Source organism: Amblyomma americanum, chromosome 10 (genome assembly GCF_052857255.1).
Source record: "Amblyomma americanum isolate KBUSLIRL-KWMA chromosome 10, ASM5285725v1, whole genome shotgun sequence".
Taxonomy (NCBI): domain Eukaryota; kingdom Metazoa; phylum Arthropoda; class Arachnida; order Ixodida; family Ixodidae; genus Amblyomma; species Amblyomma americanum.
The window spans coordinates 137,007,395-137,024,712 of record NC_135506.1 but is presented as its reverse complement, the minus strand read 5'-3'; the positions used below and the strand labels follow the sequence as shown (position 1 = coordinate 137,024,712).

The 17,318-nt window shown below is 47.8% G+C and overlaps 2 protein-coding genes across 2 annotated transcripts in view; both read left to right on the top strand.

Annotated features, from left to right (window-relative positions):
- Positions 1 to 17,318, top strand: part of LOC144106424 (uncharacterized) — a 703,216-nt gene that overhangs the window by 147,658 nt on the left and 538,240 nt on the right. The gene's annotated exons all lie outside the window — the stretch shown is intronic.
- On the top strand, positions 583 to 2,686 carry LOC144108732 (uncharacterized). The gene is made up of 3 exons (XM_077641899.1): positions 583 to 705; positions 1,524 to 1,639; positions 1,696 to 2,686. The coding sequence occupies exons 1-3, from the start codon at positions 583 to 585 to the stop codon at positions 2,684 to 2,686; spliced, it is 1,230 nt and encodes a 409-aa protein (XP_077498025.1).

The following is a 17,318-nucleotide window of genomic DNA, read 5'->3' as shown; positions in this document are numbered from 1 at the left end:
ACACAAATATAGGATAGTGATCACTTCCCATGCGGTCAGGCGCTGTTGACCATCTCACGCGGACGTCAGGTGAATGCAGTGTCAGGTCTATCGCTGTCGCTGAGGCTAGAGGCCGGAAGAAAGTGGGGCTTCTGCCATTGGCAACACACAGGTCCTAACTGTCAATAACGTCTACGTGTTTGCGTCCAAGGAAATCCGTGTTTCTGTCACCCCAGACGGCATGATGGGCGTTGAAATCACCGCAGATGATTCGAGGAGCTGGGCAAAGGTCGCCGAGCTGCTGTAGAAATAAATCCAATGCTACCTTATTCCGCGGGGACACGTACACGGATGCAATAGAAGGGGTTCGAGAGCCGAGCTGTATGCTCACAGCCGCTGTATTCTCACAACCCCATCCATATTAGATCGCAAGGAAGTTCTCTGCGAAGGTGGTAATTAGGGACTCAAAAGAAAGCACCAGCTGTAGGAAGTTCTTCAGGTTACCAGGCGAGATCGCTGGAACATGTGAACGCAGGGCCCCAAGCAAAACATGGGCTCGGTGGCTGTGCCACAACACAGTTCTCTAATCCGCTCGTCTTCGCCATGCAGGTGCTCTCGCCCCTCATCGTCTGCGTCATGCTCCCTGGCATGCTTTGCGCTCCCTGGTCGAGCGCGATCGAGCATGCGCCCCTGCACGACGCAGCTTACGGAGGTCCCATCAACAAGGCAACCAAAAACGCCCCTTTTCCTGCAATATCGGCTCAAAACAACTGGATCCCCAGACCAGATTGGAAGGCCCCATCGTCAGCGACTACATTCAACGTGTCAACAATAAATGAACAGCGACCGTCACCGGCACTCTGTGGGCTCGGTGGCTGTGCCACAACACAGTTCTCTAATCCGCTCGTCTTCGCCATGCAGGTGCTCTCACCCCTCATCGTCTGCGTCATGCTCCCTGGCATGTTTTGCGCTCCCTGGTCGAGCGCGATCGAGCATGCGCCCCTGCACGACGCAGCTTACGGAGGTCCCATCAACAAGGCAACCAAAAACGCCCCTTTTCCTGCAATATCGGCTCAAAACAACTGGATCCTCAGACCAGATTGGAAGGCCCCATCGTCAGCGACTACATTCAACGTGTCAACTATAAATGAACAGCGACCGTCACCGGCACTCTGTGGGCTCGGTGGCTGTGCCACAACACAGTTCTCTAATCCGCTCGTCTTCGCCATGCAGGTGCTCTCACCCCTCATCGTCTGCGTCATGCTCCCTGGCATGTTTTGCGCTCCCTGGTCGAGCGCGATCGAGCATGCGCCCCTGCACGACGCAGCTTACGGAGGTCCCATCAACAAGCAACCAAAAACGCCCCTTTTCCTGCAATATCGGCTCAAAACAACTGGATCCTCAGACCAGATTGGAAGGCCCCATCGTCAGCGACTACATTCAACGTGTCAACTATAAATGAACAGCGACCGTCACCGGCACTCTGTGGGCTCGGTGGCTGTGCCACAACACAGTTCTCTAATCCGCTCGTCTTCGCCATGCAGGTGCTCTCACCCCTCATCGTCTGCGTCATGCTCCCTGGCATGTTTTGCGCTCCCTGGTCGAGCGCGATCGAGCATGCGCCCCTGCACGACGCAGCTTACGGAGGTCCCATCAACAAGCAACCAAAAACGCCCCTTTTCCTGCAATATCGGCTGAAAACAACTGGATCCTCAGACCAGATTGGAAGGCCCCATCGTCAGCGACTACATTCAACGTGTCAACTATAAATGAACAGCGACCGTCACCGGCACTCTGTGGGCTCGGTGGCTGTGCCACAACACAGTTCTCTAATCCGCTCGTCTTCGCCATGCAGGTTGGTGGCCATTACAGTCTCTTTTCAAAGAAAACGAGTAACTATTTTTTGGTGCAGCTCCCGAGCCCTCAGTGCTGCCTTGTTATCAGTGTTGAGTGTCTTCACGTTGTTCATTCTTTGTTACTGTCGTGTGGTGATATTGAGAGCAACCCCGGTCCTGACAAGCTAGACATTATTCTTGACGAACTAAAAAAGATGTCTTCTAGCCAGACCACATTAGTAACTGAAGTGCAGGAGCTTAAGAGCCAACTTCTCTCAATGGACCAAAAAATGGCAGATTTCACCACCCGTCTCAGCACTTTAGAAACTCACTGCCGAAATCTGTCTACAATGCGCACTGACCTAGAAGCAATCCAAACCACTACGACCGAAACGACTCGCCTAGTTAGTGTGCTAGAGGCTCGCCTGGAAGACGTTGAAAACCGCTCCCGGCGAAACAACCTAATTTTCTATGGTTTACCTGATACCAACCCCTCTGAAACCTATTCGCAATCCGAAGAAATAATCACTCGCCACTGCTCTCAATACCTTGATATCCAGTTAAGCCCAATCAAAATTGAACGTGCTCACCGCCTCGGAAGACACTCTCAGGATCGGCAACGCCCGATTATCGTCAAATTTACATCCTTCAAAACAAAAGAATCAGTTCTTTCCAAAGGTCCAAAGTTCAAAGATACAGGCTACAGCGTAGGTGAAGATTTTTCGCGCCGCGTCCAGAATTGCCGAAAACAGCTTATAGCTTTCGCTAAGGCAAAGTCTGTGTCTTATTCCCTGCGGTTTAAAACGCTGCATATCGGCCCAAAGCGTTACATTTTTTATGAAAGTTCTGAAACTGTTAAAGAAACATCTTAACAATCAACTCACCCCTGCCGGCCACCGCATTATTCCCCACCTACTCCTCGTGCCAACTTTTCCTTATCGGTTATCTTTACTAACATCCGCAGCTTCTTGCCGAAACGCGATATCGTGTCAAACCTTATTTCATCATCAGGCAGCGATCTACTTGTATTAACCGAAACGTGGTTGAACAGCGATATAAATGACTCAGAGATCTTGTTTGATTTGCCAAATTTTCGTCTTTTTCGCGCCGATAGGAAAGAAGCCCGAGGAGGGGGAGTTCTAATTGCCGTCAACGAACAGTTATCATGCTCCGTCATCAATGTCTGCTCGGACTTGGAAATACTATGGCTCATGTGCCGTGCTTCACCCCTGTCACTTCTAATTGGGGTGTGCTATAGACCACCTCGAAGTAGTCCCGACTTTCCTCGCAAGCTTCACAATATCCTAAATCAACTGGTTTCAAAGCACCCTAAGGCACATATCCTCCTATTTGGGGATTTCAACTACCCCAATATCGACTGGAATAGTCAACCTCAGCCCATGGTCAGTCAGGAAGAGTCGAGAGAATTCCTTGATGTCTGTCTTAATTTTAATTTGACCCAATTAGTATCTGAACCAACACGTGTCGCAGGAGAAGCAGCTAACACTCTAGAACTCATTCTGACCACTCATCCAGATAGCTTGGAATCCCTTACGTACCTCCGCGAAATCAGCAACCATAAAGTAATTCATGCCACTTTCAGCTTTACACCTGTGTTAAAAGAACCTTCCCGGAAAACTATTATGCTCTACGACAAGGGAAACTACGAAGCAATCAGCAATGAATTAAATAACTTCTTGTCAATGTTTGAAACATCCTTTCATAGCAGAAGTGTAAATGAAAACTGGACACTCTTCAAACATAAAATAGCTGACGTAACCAATAAATATATCCCGACGTGCAGTTTTAGGACGCTTAATCAGAAGCCGTGGTTCACCAAAACACTAAAAAGACTCGAAAATAAGAAAATCGCGCATTTCGTACAGCGAAGCGACACGGAAACCCAAATGCGTGGGTAAAATACCATGAAGTGGAACACTTGTACTTGGCCGCGATTGTTAAAGCTAAGCGCTCCTTCTACGAAGTCGACCTACCAAAAATGATAATCGATAACCCCAAAAAATTCTGGAAAGTGATAAACCCAAAAGAAACGCGCGCTATCACCCTCACTAACAGTGCCGGTGTTACAATGACTGATACCGAATGTGCAAACGCATTTAGCACTGCTTTTTCGTCCGTTTTTACTGACGAATCCGAATTGTTCTGTTCTACACTACCACTTGTTATCACCACAGCCATGGAACCCATAACTTTCAACAGTAGCGGAATTTCATGCATAATTGATAAAATAAAGAACTCATCCGCTACCGGCATAGATGATATAAACTCAAAAATTTTAAAGAATGCTAAACTAGCTTGCTCCAGTATCCTTTGTGCACTGTTTACGCAATCATTGTCTGAAGGAACCATACCTGACGACTGGAAAGTGGGGAAGGTCGTTCCCACCCACAAAACAGGTACTACTGATTCACCTCTTAATTATCGCCCTATTTCATTAACAAGTGTACCCTGCAAATTAATGGAACATGTCATTTACAGCCAAATCATACAATTCCTAGATTCCAATCACTTCTTCCATCCGTCCCAACATGGATTTCGGAAAGGTTTTTCCTGCGAAACTCAGCTAGCCATTTTTCTTCATGACATTCACGCCAACCTTGACACTAACCTACAAACTGATGCCATATTCCTAGACTTTGCTAAGGCTTTCGACAAAGTACCTCATCAACGCTTGCTTCTCAAACTCTCTCAGCTGAACCTAGATCCAAACATCATCGCGTAGATTAAAGAATTCCTCACGCATCGTTCTCAGTCTGTCTTCATTAATAATCAGCCCTCCCACCCGCTTCCAGTAACCTCAGGCGTCCCGCAGGGTTCCGTTCTCGGTCCTTTGTTATTCCTTATTTATATTAACGACCTACCCCAGCATGTATCTTGTTATATCCGTCTGTTTGCTGATGACTGCGTTATTTATCGTTCAGTCACTAACCCTTCTGACCAAGAATCCCTACAGGCTGACCTAAACCATGTGCAAAACTGGTGTTTGCAGCGGCTGATGACACTCAACCCTAACAAATGTAAGTATATGTCTTTTCACCGCCGCCGAAATCCTTTTGTTTTCCAGTACACAATTTCTAACTCCTGTGTCGACCTCGTCCAGTCGTACAAATACTTAGGTATCACCATTTCTAATGATTTATCCTGGCGTCTGCATGTGACTAACCTGATATCATCAGCTAATAAAACACTTGGCTTCTTGAAACGTCACCTGCGGGATGCCCCTCAACATGTAAGACTACAAGCATACATTTTACTCATCAGAACTAAACTGGAATTCGCATCGGCCATCTGGAACCCTCACCAAGCATATCTAACAAACGCCCTCGAAGCTGTGCAGAACAGGGCCACCAGATTCATTCATTCCTCGTATTCATACGACGTTAGCATATCATCTCTAAAATTGCAATCAGGTCTATCTAATCTTTCTGCTGGCCGTCGCACTGCCAGTCTTGTCTTATTTCACAAGTTTTTTTATTCGCCACTCAGACAAGAACCCTACATCTGCGCACCCCCGCCGCGCAGATCCCATCGCATCAGTCGCCCTCTTCAAGTTTTGCGCCCACGTGCCCGTACCACTGTTTTCTCTAATTCATTTTTTTGCCGAGTAGCAGCTGACTGGAACGGCCTTCCCCACGATATCGCTGCCATCACCTGCCCTGGAACATTCATGACTGCATTGAACACCTGTACTTCATAAAAACCCACCCCTTATGTAACACCCCGCAAGGGGTCTTTAAGGAAAATAAAGTGATGTGATGTGATGTGATGAAGAAGGTGAGAGATACCTTGATTTTTGAGCTCCTTATTTTGCGCAACGCCCTCACAAGATCGACAAAAGATGCCGACGGGGACACACTCTTGGCCGCAGTAGCTGGTTTTTTTTTTGTCACTTGTGCATATGAGAGTCCCCCTTGCCGTCGAGTCTGGCTGTGATCCGGTCGCTCAGGAACATGGACACTTTTTTGCTGGAGGTCGAACAACCGGCTCGCGCGCAATGAACCTTGGCGTCTTGCTGGACACAGGTCTCTTAGGGACATCGTTGGGTAACGCAACAGCATCAGACTCAAACACTGGGAACTCGTCTAATCCTGGGACGGGCGTATCAGTCGGTTGGGTTTTGGGACCAGCAATAAAGGATATTCGACGGTGCAGAACGCTTACACAGAAGAGGCAGCCTCCGAAACTCGCTGGATGAACCCCACCGCAATTGGTGCAAGCAAAATCGGCCTTGCAAGTTTTTCAAAGTCGTGGTCGCCTCCGCACCGCTTACAGCGTCGATCCTTTGTGCAAACTTTGGCCACGTGCCCAAACCGTTGGCATCTAAAACACTGTGGAGGAGCTTCAATGAAATATGCAACTGTGTGTTTTGTGCATCCCAGATGATTTTTTTCGGGGCGCGCTGATTTGGGAGCGAATGTCAACACGATAGAGTTGGTAAGTTTCGCAGCCCATTCTTTTCCTGGAGACTCCACACGAAGCACAAGCCGTTTCACGTGCAGAACACCTTGTGGTTTCAGATAATCAAGTAGGTCGCGTTCTGAATACCACTTTCGTACACCCTTAATAACACAGGTGTTCTTCATGTAGGAATGGGGCAACCACACGTTAACTTTGGTGCCAAAAATCTGAGAGCTCTGCAGGAGCTTGTCAACCTGCTCTTCCGTCGAGACATCAAGCTGAAGAGCCCAGTGCATCGTGAACTGAATACGAATCGGAACTCATCCCATCAGTGATTGAATGGCCTCGAAAAGTAAGATGGGATTCTTCTCTCTTAAATCAACCCCTTTCTCTGTTGGCTCAACCACTACCGGGATCCCGATCGTTCTTTGCTTGCGATGACTCACCAACTTGAAGCCCTCGTTGTCCACGTCACCCATATCGACCACTGACTCGCCACCGTCGACGATCATTGACTCATCCCCACTAAGCGATGAGGTCTCGCTGGACGGGTGCTCGTCTCCATGTTCTGGTCGCTCCGCAGCCTGGGAAGCCATGGCCGCCTCTTCCGAGCCAGCCTCCTTAGATTGGGAGTGGTCCCTTTAGGCTTACCGGCGCCGGAGCAGCCGTACTCTTCCCATAGGGACAGTACCGCCTTGAAGATTCTGACGTCCGCGAATATTCAAATAAAACTAGGTAAATTACGCAAAATTAGGTAAAGAAACAGAGCTGAGGCAACAGTAGATCGAGAAATGTCTTCGTCTTCCGTCAGTCTGCTTCTTGCCTACCTTCGCATCGAATTTGCCCATCAGTACAGTGTACTGTGATTTTACTTTATTCATTGCCGATTCTACGTCCTCATAGAAACTTTCAACGGTCTGGTCATCATGGCTCGACGTAGGCGCGTAGGCCTGCACCACTTTCAGCTTGTACCTCCTATTCATCCTAATTACTATAGCTGCTACCCTCTCGTTAACACTAGAGAGCTCCTCTACGTTGCCAGCTATATCCTGATTAATGAGGAATCCCACACCTAGTTCTCGCCTATCCCCTAATCCGCGGTAGCACAGTATGTGTCTGTCTTTTAGTACTGTATACGCCTCACCTGTCCTCCTAACTTCGCTAAGCCCTATCACATCCCATTTAATTCCCGCTAGTTACTCGAATAGCACTGCTAGGCTAGCCTCACTAGATAAAGTTCCAGCGTTAAACGTTGCCAGATTCAGATTCCAATGGCGGTCCGTCCGGAGCCAGAAATTCTTACTACCTTAGGAGGGTAGATGTGTAGGCCAGTTGGTGAGACATGAAGGAGCTAGACACCGCAGCAGTTCAGCCAGACCCAGATTGTTGGAAGAAGGAAGGGGCAGCTTGAGAGAGAGATTATGGAGGCCATTGCCATCTTTCGCTCGCAACCGGATGAATGCGTTATTTCGCCTTCGGTTTCCATCCTCCAAAAAGACCTGGGTTTCCTTGGCAGGTAACAGGTTGGGCTGCTTCCTTTTGACGTTCTTTTCTTCCTTTGTCTTGTGGTTTTCATGCTTCCACACGCGGTCGACGGTTTTTTAACACTTCTGATATCTGTAGATTGTGACTCGCATGATGAGCATTGCATAACGTTTTAAAGTCTGATTTCTGTAGATTGTGACTCGCATATCTTTCATGTGCATTGCTGTCAGTTAGGTCTTGTTATCTGTAGCTTTTCATTCCCCTTTTTTACTTGATTGTAGGATCACACGTGCCTCTGTCTTTATAAAGCCATGAAGTTTCAAATAAAATTTTAGTTGCATGTACCGCCCTGCGTCGTCTTCTTTCTCTGTCCCGTGTCCGCTGCGGTGTCTAGCTCCTTCTTACCACCCTCCGCTGCGTCATAGGTCTGACCACTGCCATGGTCAGTTGCTCCGCAGCCGCTGGGGACTGAGGGCCGATGGTCAATTGGTCTGTTCATAGAAGGTTGTGGCCAAGTACTACACCAGGGTTGCCAAGTCCTGTTCTGGTGAGGGAGTGCGTTGTCGGTTTTGGTCACCGAGATCAGGCCGCACCCCAGGCCTCGTTATGCAATTCCATCGGCACGCGCTCTTTTTTAACCCGGTGGAGAATTGCGCGGCACCAGGCTTTGAGCCCTGGTCCTCTTGCACGCGAGGTGGACGCTCTACTTCTACGCCATCACTGCATCGCCCTACAGGCAACCGGCGATAAAACCTACACGCGTGAACTGCGAGCATCGAACTCACCGATGCTGATCGTTTGCTCCGTCGAAGCTTGGTCGCTTGCTCCCGCTGGTTGTTGCAGCCGCTAATTGCACAGCACACACGAGGATTAACACGAGGTGAACCCCCCATGCACCATTTCTACGCTTGGAAGGAATAAAACGGGCGGATGACACTGCCAGATATCACACGCTGCTTTGTGTGCAGCCCACGGGCTGCAGAACATCAGCCCATGATGGCGTCGGCAGCAGGCGGCGCTCGGGTAAAACAATCATGGCGGTGCCGAGGTATCGAAACTAAAATCGTGTATATCTGGTTTTTTGTTGTCTATCATTGTCTAGCAGTGCTGTCCCGACAACGCACACTTTCTTACAGCATCTTGATCTGCACGGATCCCTGTCTGGCTTTCTTTTTTTCGTGCGATTTAAAATAACTCCACATAAAAGAGCCAGCTCAACGCAAGCTCATACTAGTGTGTTTTTTCTCACTGGATCGCCAGAAAAAGTAGATGTCGCCGTTCTGCTTTCGTTATTCTTTTATCCCACGCGTCTACAACGAGTGGAATCGGCTAGCTGATGTCTTGGCATCGACTGCTTACAGCAACGTGGTCCACTTCTCGCTTCTGCAAGTTTTATAATCGCTGGTGAGCGTTCGCTTTTGTCTTGGACAAACATATTTTATTTATATTGTGTTTCTGTGCATGGTTCTTTCGCTGCTGCGTCTTTCTCTGTAACCATTTGTAGTGCACATGGACCTGAGGGTCATTAAACGAACATAAAACAGATTGGCCGTCTGCAACCTGAGCGAGCGAGCTGGAGTTATTTCACGGCATTTCCGAGCATATTGCAAGTACAGCTTCTTAACCAAGTATAGTGCCCGCCGAAAATGGCTCACAGCCTGCTTCTGGTGAAGCGAGCTTTCGACCGAGCGGCTTCTGAGAGGCTTACTTCCAGTCTCGACATGAACTCTTTTGTGGCTTATCAATGCTTGGAGCGTAACATTTTGTTTACGTGCTCTAGCTCAAGAAAAAGCCGAGGGACCCAGCGAACGACGACCGCCGTAAATGGCGGCAGCGCGTCGGCCACTGCACTTTCCCGGCAGTTTTGCCTGCGTGCTCTTCGCTGAGTGACGCATCAAGAAAGGAGAAGCAGTGACCGAAACGCCTCTGCGGTCCGATGGAATTGTAAAGACAAGGAGTGAAAGGCTGCCGCCACTTGTGGGGCGGAAGCCCGTGCGCCAAAGGCTGAGAAACGCCGCTTGTGCATTCACGTGGTCGGTGCCGCTGTATACGCTGCCTACTCGCGCGAACAGCGCCTGCAGCATTTGCGTACGCGCAAGGAGGGACAATGCCGATGACTGCCGTTTTCAGGGCATGCATGCAGCCATTTTGCAACGCAGGCGGGGGGGTTTCTGCTACGAAGCGCGAATGAACCCTCTCCTTCCCCCTCTCTTTTTCAAGAACGTCGCTTCAGGGGCGCATATTTCTATTGCCGCCTCGTCCGCTCTGAAAACGCGCACTCTGTGTCCTGTCTACGCGTCGGCGCATTCGTCTTAAACGCACAAGAAAATGGCTGGCAGCTTCTCGCCCTTAGTCAGAATAGGGAACCATATGCAGTGCCACCACGAGCCTTTAACCCGATTCACGCCGTGTGTCGCCTTAGATGCTTAGATGTGAAGAACTGGCGCTACAAAAGGTTGGAGCACAAAGTGATTTCCTTCAAAAACAAGTAGTGACGACCCTGATTTTACTACTGCTGCGCTGAGTTTTGCTCTGAAGTTTGAGTTCGCGGGGCGGCATGGCGACAATGAATTCGTTCCGTCGCAGAAACTCCGCGCTCGGGTTCTCTTTTTGAGGCGAAGACTACGGCGGGCAGTCTGCGTGTTCCTGCGGCAACGCGACTGTTGTTGTCCTGACGTGGACTTGTCGCTCGAAAGAGCGCTGTGGAAGAAGGCTCTTGGAAAAAAATTATCATGGTCCGCTAGTTCCTACTTTGACTCGTCCAACCAAGTCCGCGGTTACAAAGGGATGGCTCGGGGTAATTTTAATAGAAAGGCCGGGTAAGAAAAAAGGCTACGAGAGCAAAAATAATGGACCCAAACATGGTTTTATGAACTCTATGTCATTGAAAAGAGCAAGATATCGGACTAGTTGGTACTAAAGTAGAACTTTCTGACGGGCTAGTTGGCACATTTCTTATTAAACAGCGTGCGCTAACAGGACGTACATAGGAAACTTGGAGACAGAGGAAAGAAGCGCAACTTCCAACTTTAATGTTGGAAGTTGCGCTTCTTTCCTCTGTCTCCAAGTTTCCTGTGAGTAAGTTTGTACTGCATACCGAAGGGAAACAGCGCGTAGAGCGAGGATACGGGAAGACAAAAGCACACGAGCGCTGAACGGGTACCTCTTTTTTCTTCTATGCCATCGGCACGTAAAAGCAAATAAAAAAGGGGGGGGGCGGACATCGGGGCATTTAAGTTCCACATGAATTACGAAAACGCCAGCCTAGACTTCCGTCTTCCCGCTTTTCCTCTATATTTTTATTTTAGAACTGGAGAGGTCAATTTCTATCCACCTGCCCCCGAGGCACCTGGCAAGCGGATGCCGACACCGGCACCAAGCTAATGCACCAGTTATTAAGAGGGAACACTCAGACCCGCAGGACCACACTTATTCTGCGGTTTTACACTTGACCTCTCACCTGTGTTTGGAAAAGACTTATTTGGTAGTTTGCGCTGCTGCTATCACGATGCTGGGGCAGCGCTGGTCTCCTCTTGGCTTGTCACGACAGTTGGCGTCCAATAGACCCCGGAAGTTACCATTTCTCCCTTCTGTTTACCTTCATGTGCTATGGTTTCGTTTTCAAGGAATTGACAGAATTGAGCTTGTGTGCTTGCCTGCAAGTCACATTCCTCTCTGATGTTTGCGCTGCTTTTACGTAGCGCGCGAGATGATAAGGATGATGTCAATTATCCCATTAGTGTCATCTTGCAAACAGATGCTCAAGAAAAGATGCCCGTCAAAGACAATAGGAAGCCTCGCATGTCTAGGTTGTGCAATATCTGCGAACGACATATAAGGGCAATTCCACTGCAGTGAAGAATGTGGACAGTGCCAGTTAAGTTAGAAGCTCCCGGTGCACGTGGGTCGTTTGCCCCTTTCGCCGGGATCTGTCGGCTCCGTGGGAAGTCGGGGGGGATTACTGAGGGGCGCGACACCCGCGCTAATTCTTTCGGCTCTGGCGCCGACTCGTCGCTCTGCGCTAGCCGCCACCACGTCTCTTCCTCACCGTCTCGTCCCCTGCTGACCCTCCGTGCACAAGGGGCAACGAACAACGACCTCGTGTGGCGCGCATCGGACGCTGCCCCAGGCCGTGGGAAATGGTGAGTGGCACCACGAACAGCGTTGTCGGGATCGCAGGGAGCTAACGACCTTTTCCTGCTGAGGAGATTCCTTATACTGTCAGAGGAGACAGCAGAGCCGATGCGTGGGAGCCTCGATGGCGCCTCGATGGGTTGCACATGTATTGAGCTGTGTATGCGAAACCGCGCGCCCCTGCACGTTAGAGGAGTCTTGGGGCTCCCCACAGTCTGGCTCTGGCGAGCCCTGGGCTCCATCCATTTGCATGTGCTGTGCCGTTGCACTGGTATATATTGGCTGATATTAGGCGAGAGTTGGAATGGCAAAGCTCCGCCCAATTATCGAAGGGCTTAAAACCTACTCCACACAAAGAGCTGGAGAAGGGCGCCACGTCTCAGTCTCGGCCGCTTTTAAACAACCATTTTTCAACTGCCTTTTTCTCACCTGCCTTGTATTTCTCACCTGCCGTCTTTAATAAGTCAGCTTTGTTTTATGAAGTTGGAGTTGCTGTCCCGACCGACAACGTGTCGCCGGACGAGCGGTCGAGGATTCCAAGTGCTATTCGTACTGCTAACCGCCGTGTATACGATCCCCCGGCCAATTTGCCATCGTTATTCATCGCTCGCGACGAGCAACCAGCCAGAGCCAACCGGCCATCAGAGACGAGGGCAGGGAAGTTTAACAATGTCAACAATAATGGAAATAACTGAATTCAAACAAAGTTCCTGATCCATTACGTTTCATAATTACCCTATTGATCTGCCGTTACCAGAACCACAAATAAAAAAAAATCCCCTATGCTCCTTTGTTTCGATGGTTCCTGGCTTCAGTCTTTAAAAGAGTGCTAGTAAATCAGGTAATTTATTTCTCATTTATTTCAGAAAATATTTGGCTGAAGTTACAAACAGTTTAAAGTATCTGTGCCCCACTTTTCAGCTTCGTTGTCTGGTCAGACCAATAATACCATCGATTAAATATTTTCCTAACATAAGCGCACCACGTAGCCCTATTGTATTTATTTCGACACTATGATGCACAAAAGCATAGAATATTTAGGTATTGTTCCAGAAGCAACATGTTTCTTTGTGAATTCGGGTTGCCAAAAATGACGCAAAACGACTGCCTTGAATAAAGAAAGCTTTAATGAAAACGAGAACAGAAAACTGGGCGAGTTGGAATGGATTCATCTTTAAGCAGCGCGAAACAGAGGGCGTAGAGGAAGAAACACGAGACGACACGAGCGCTTTAATGAAAACTTGGGATGAAGACCGATTTTTGTCGTTGAGGATTTTGCGCCAAACGAGAACGTGGTTAGGGGAGTGGTACCCATTCGCAAAACCCGCATGTTTCTTTCAGCAGATGTATGCCGTAAATTACAACCAGCCCAGCGCCGCGGATATTTTAGTCCGAAAGCACTCCTACGCTCACCACCACCGAGCAATAATCTAGTCATCTTTGGATCTTCCGCCGTTGCCTAGCAATAGTGACGCCAAGTTCAGTTAAAAAAGAAATCACATCTATATCTACGGCTAGGAGTCGAACACGCGTTGGCGCGAACAGATCAGCCTCGAAGGCCGCTGCGGAATAGCACTGTAGGTCATCGGCGCAGTTTTTTTTTCTTTATTGCATGGTACCCTGGCAGGTTTTAAGCCCGAATTAACCAGGTCGCGCATCGTAACCCGTCATACACAATCACATCAGCATCCTGCTCGCGCTTTGCCTGCACATTAAAATTCCGGGAGACACACGCAAGCATCGAGCAGAGGGAGCCAGGCAGGAGGTCGAGCCTGCGCAGCATATACCTCCCGCTCCATAGCACACTGCTCTCTGGACAGAGACTTCGATTAACGTGGCGGCTCTGCGTGGCAATCTGTCATGCGGCTCTCCCACTGCAGGCTTGCATGAGCACTAAAAAGATCGCATCGAAGCTCAAAACCTTCCATTGTAGGCAAAACTCATAATACAGGTCGCAATCTCAATGTCTTTTGTGAGAGTCCGTTGAAGAATGTGCCAAAAAACATGGCATCACGACTAAATACAAAGCAGTGATCAATAGTTTCTGGCTGCTGACACCAGCGACAGTTCACTTACCGCGGTACAAAAGTTCCTTTCGCACGAAGCCACGTTTTTACTCTTAAGGTTGCCGTGTGAAGTTGAAAAACAGTCATGGCGGCCGATTAACACACATCCGTTGCACCCGCTTTAACGCACTGTTGTCTACAAATGAGAGGCAAGGCTGCCAGAACATCGGTACAGGAAATAACGTATCAATCATGACTTCTGTCGTCTGTCTTCTGAATATAATGAATAGGTACTCTAACGAAAACCGTACAGTGGAGGAAATGGTATGTGTCGGCGACTTCCTTAAGGAAACCACTTCTATCATCAGCGGTTGCAAACAGAATGGGTAAATGGGCACTTAATCGTCTGTTAAACACGGCAAGGAGGAATCGTTGGTTTTCTGTTTAAAAAATAAAAACCTCGAAACAAACCATGATCAAACATGGATGGACGGATGGCAGGTAGGAGCATCCCCTTTAAAACGGGACGAGGGCAGTTGCCACCATTCTCAGCTTTTCTTTCTTTATTTTTCTTTAACTGTGTTGAAAGTTGTCATTAAATTTTGCCACTTTCTTTAAATACGTCATAATACATTTATAATCTTATGTCACCTCTCTGCTTTTGAGCCACGAATCTTCCAGGCGCTTTTTGCTAATTTCCACCGCAGATTTATTTACGTGACTATTGTTATCTCTAAACTCTAGGGCCTCGGGAAGAGTGATTGTGCCTGCATCGACATCGGGATGGATACCATCACATTTGAGTATGAGGTGCTCTCTTGTTTCTACAGATTTACCACACACAGCACATGTGTCGTTCTTCGTCGATGAATTTCTTTTTGTAGGTGCGCGTAGTCAGCCACCCTGACCTAGCTTCGAAGAGTAGGACACTGCCTCTTGAGTTATCATAGAAAGCTTCCTTCCTGATCTGCCTATTCCAGTATCGATATAGTTTTACACTATGGTTCTCTTCCATGGAATTAATACAATTTTTACCTCCGGCACTTTCAACCTCTCCATTAATGCTCATTCTTTCTTCGTCCTCTTGTCCAGCATACTTACTGGTTAGCTTCCTATTTCCTTTCCGCCATTGTGATACAACGCTCTTTCTGCATAGGTATTTAAGTACCATAGCTGCCCACCTGTTGTCGTCCAATTTCCTCAGGCATTCTTCGTATAGTATTTTACTCTGAGCTTCCCGTGCTTCGAATGTTGCCCAGCCCATATCCCCCTGAACTGCCTTGTTTGTGGTTTTCCCGTGGGCACCTAGTGCTAATCTTCCAACAGCTCTCTGATTTACTTCTAATCTCGATTGAACTTGTGACCTTCAGCACAAAACCGCATTGCCAAAAGTAAGTCCCGGCACCGTTGTTCCTTTCCAAATACCTCTCTGTACTTCATATTTGTCCCCCCCCCCCCCCCCCTAATGCCCTATTTTTCATTATCTCGGCATCTCTTCGCCCTTTTGCATTAAGAGACTGCTCGTGCCTTTCTGTGTATATGGGCCCTTCGTTTACATACCACGAGATATTTGTATTCGGCCACTCGGGTTATTTCAAACACGTCAGTTTTATCGTTGAAAATCATCGCACCTGACTAAGTTACGCTAAAACTGATAACTAGAGTGCTCCCTTCGTTTCTACAGCAATTAACCAAAGTTCGCACATCTTCCTGGCTATGTGCTAACAGTACAAAATCGTCCGAATACATCAAACCTGGTAGTCGTTGCTCAACCGCCTTTCCGCCTAATGTGTACGACAGATTATGACCTAGATTGCTTCCTTGTAGCCTTCTTTCCATATTTATCTTAAAAAGCATGAAAAGCAGCGGTGATAGAGGACAGCCTTGCCTAAATCCTTTGTGCACTTTAACAGTTGTACAATTTATCGCTTCATATGTGATTTCAACTTTATTTTCTCTGCATATTACCTGTAGAAAATTACTTACCTAATGACCGACGCCTTCATCTTCTATTACGTTCTACAGGAGTTCCCTTTTCATGTTGTCGCATGCACCGCTTATGTACAGGAAGGCTAAATACTGAGGTCTGTTTTCCGCCTTAGCTATTTCTATGCACTAAGTAAGCACGAACAGGCAATCATCTAAGCGCCTACCACTTCTGAACCCGTTATGAAGTTCTCCAAATATTCTATTACTTTCTACCCATGTCTGCATTTTTATTTTCACCGCCTGCATCGCCAGCCTGTATATAACTGATATTATCGCAATCGGTCGGAAGGATTTTATGTTCGTCTTATCGCCTTTCATTTTATCAATCAAATTCATTTTACTCTGTTTCCGGCTGTGCGGAATTTGCTTATTTGTTATGACTGCCACCAATGCTTTTATCGCCGTTTCCTTGCCTCTTGGGAAAAGTTCATTAATTGGCTTGATTGGAATTTCTTCTATCCTTGCGGACGTACATCTTGAAATATTTGCTTCCGCCTTTTTTTCAGTTAAGATCGGTCAGTTCTACGCTGTTTTCTATTGTGCTGTCCTGTGTTGAACGCTCATTTGGGGTGATTACCCTATCGTCTTTCCTAAATGACTCAGCTATAACTGATGAAATGTAGTTCACAGCATCATCTCCCTCTAAACATTTTCCCTCGGCATCGTGAACCTGTTCCTGCTTTCTGTGCTTCACTTTACCCAGCCATCTTATATGGTTCCAGAATTTTCTTGGCCCCCCTTAAGTGCATCGCAAACTTCAGCCAGCCAGCGATCAGAGGACAGCTTTATTTTAGCCTGGACAGGGACCTGCACTTGCTGTTTCTTTTGCCGATAAGATTCCCATTTTCGGCCTATTTCCTCTTCAGATAACTGCGCCCTCTTTGCTTCTGTGTTCCCGTGATGCCAACCGTCGTTGTTCGATGGCCTCCCTAATTTCCTTATTCCACCAACTTCGTGGCTTCTTCTTTCCTCTCCAGCGGTTTACTCCTTTTACTTGTTTTATTTTTGTACTAATGAGTTGTTCTAACTGATTATAATCCCACTTTTCCATGGGATGTGTCTCTATTGCTTCCTCTATGCCGGCCGCGATTTGCACTGTTTTTTCGTCATTTAATTTTGCGTACCTTTTTGCTTTCTCTTTATTTCCCTTTTGTTCAGGGCTTCGTCTATTTTCATTATTGCGAGTTTGCTATAGATGCCCTGCGACATTAGGTGGTAGTCAATGGTCTTCTGCCTGTTACGGGATTCCCACTTGCTTTGTCCTTCACCTTTAGTTTCTCTATTTTCCAAAAACTAAGTTGTGTCGCTCACAGATGTCTAGCATCAACTTCCCGTTACAATCTGTGTTTCCATCCAGATCGTCGATGTGGACATTCACGTCCCCCAGGAGAGAAATATCGGCATCGCTTGCAAACTGCTTTATATATTCATTGAGACCTTCAACTAGATCCTTCTTTTCTTGCCTGCAATT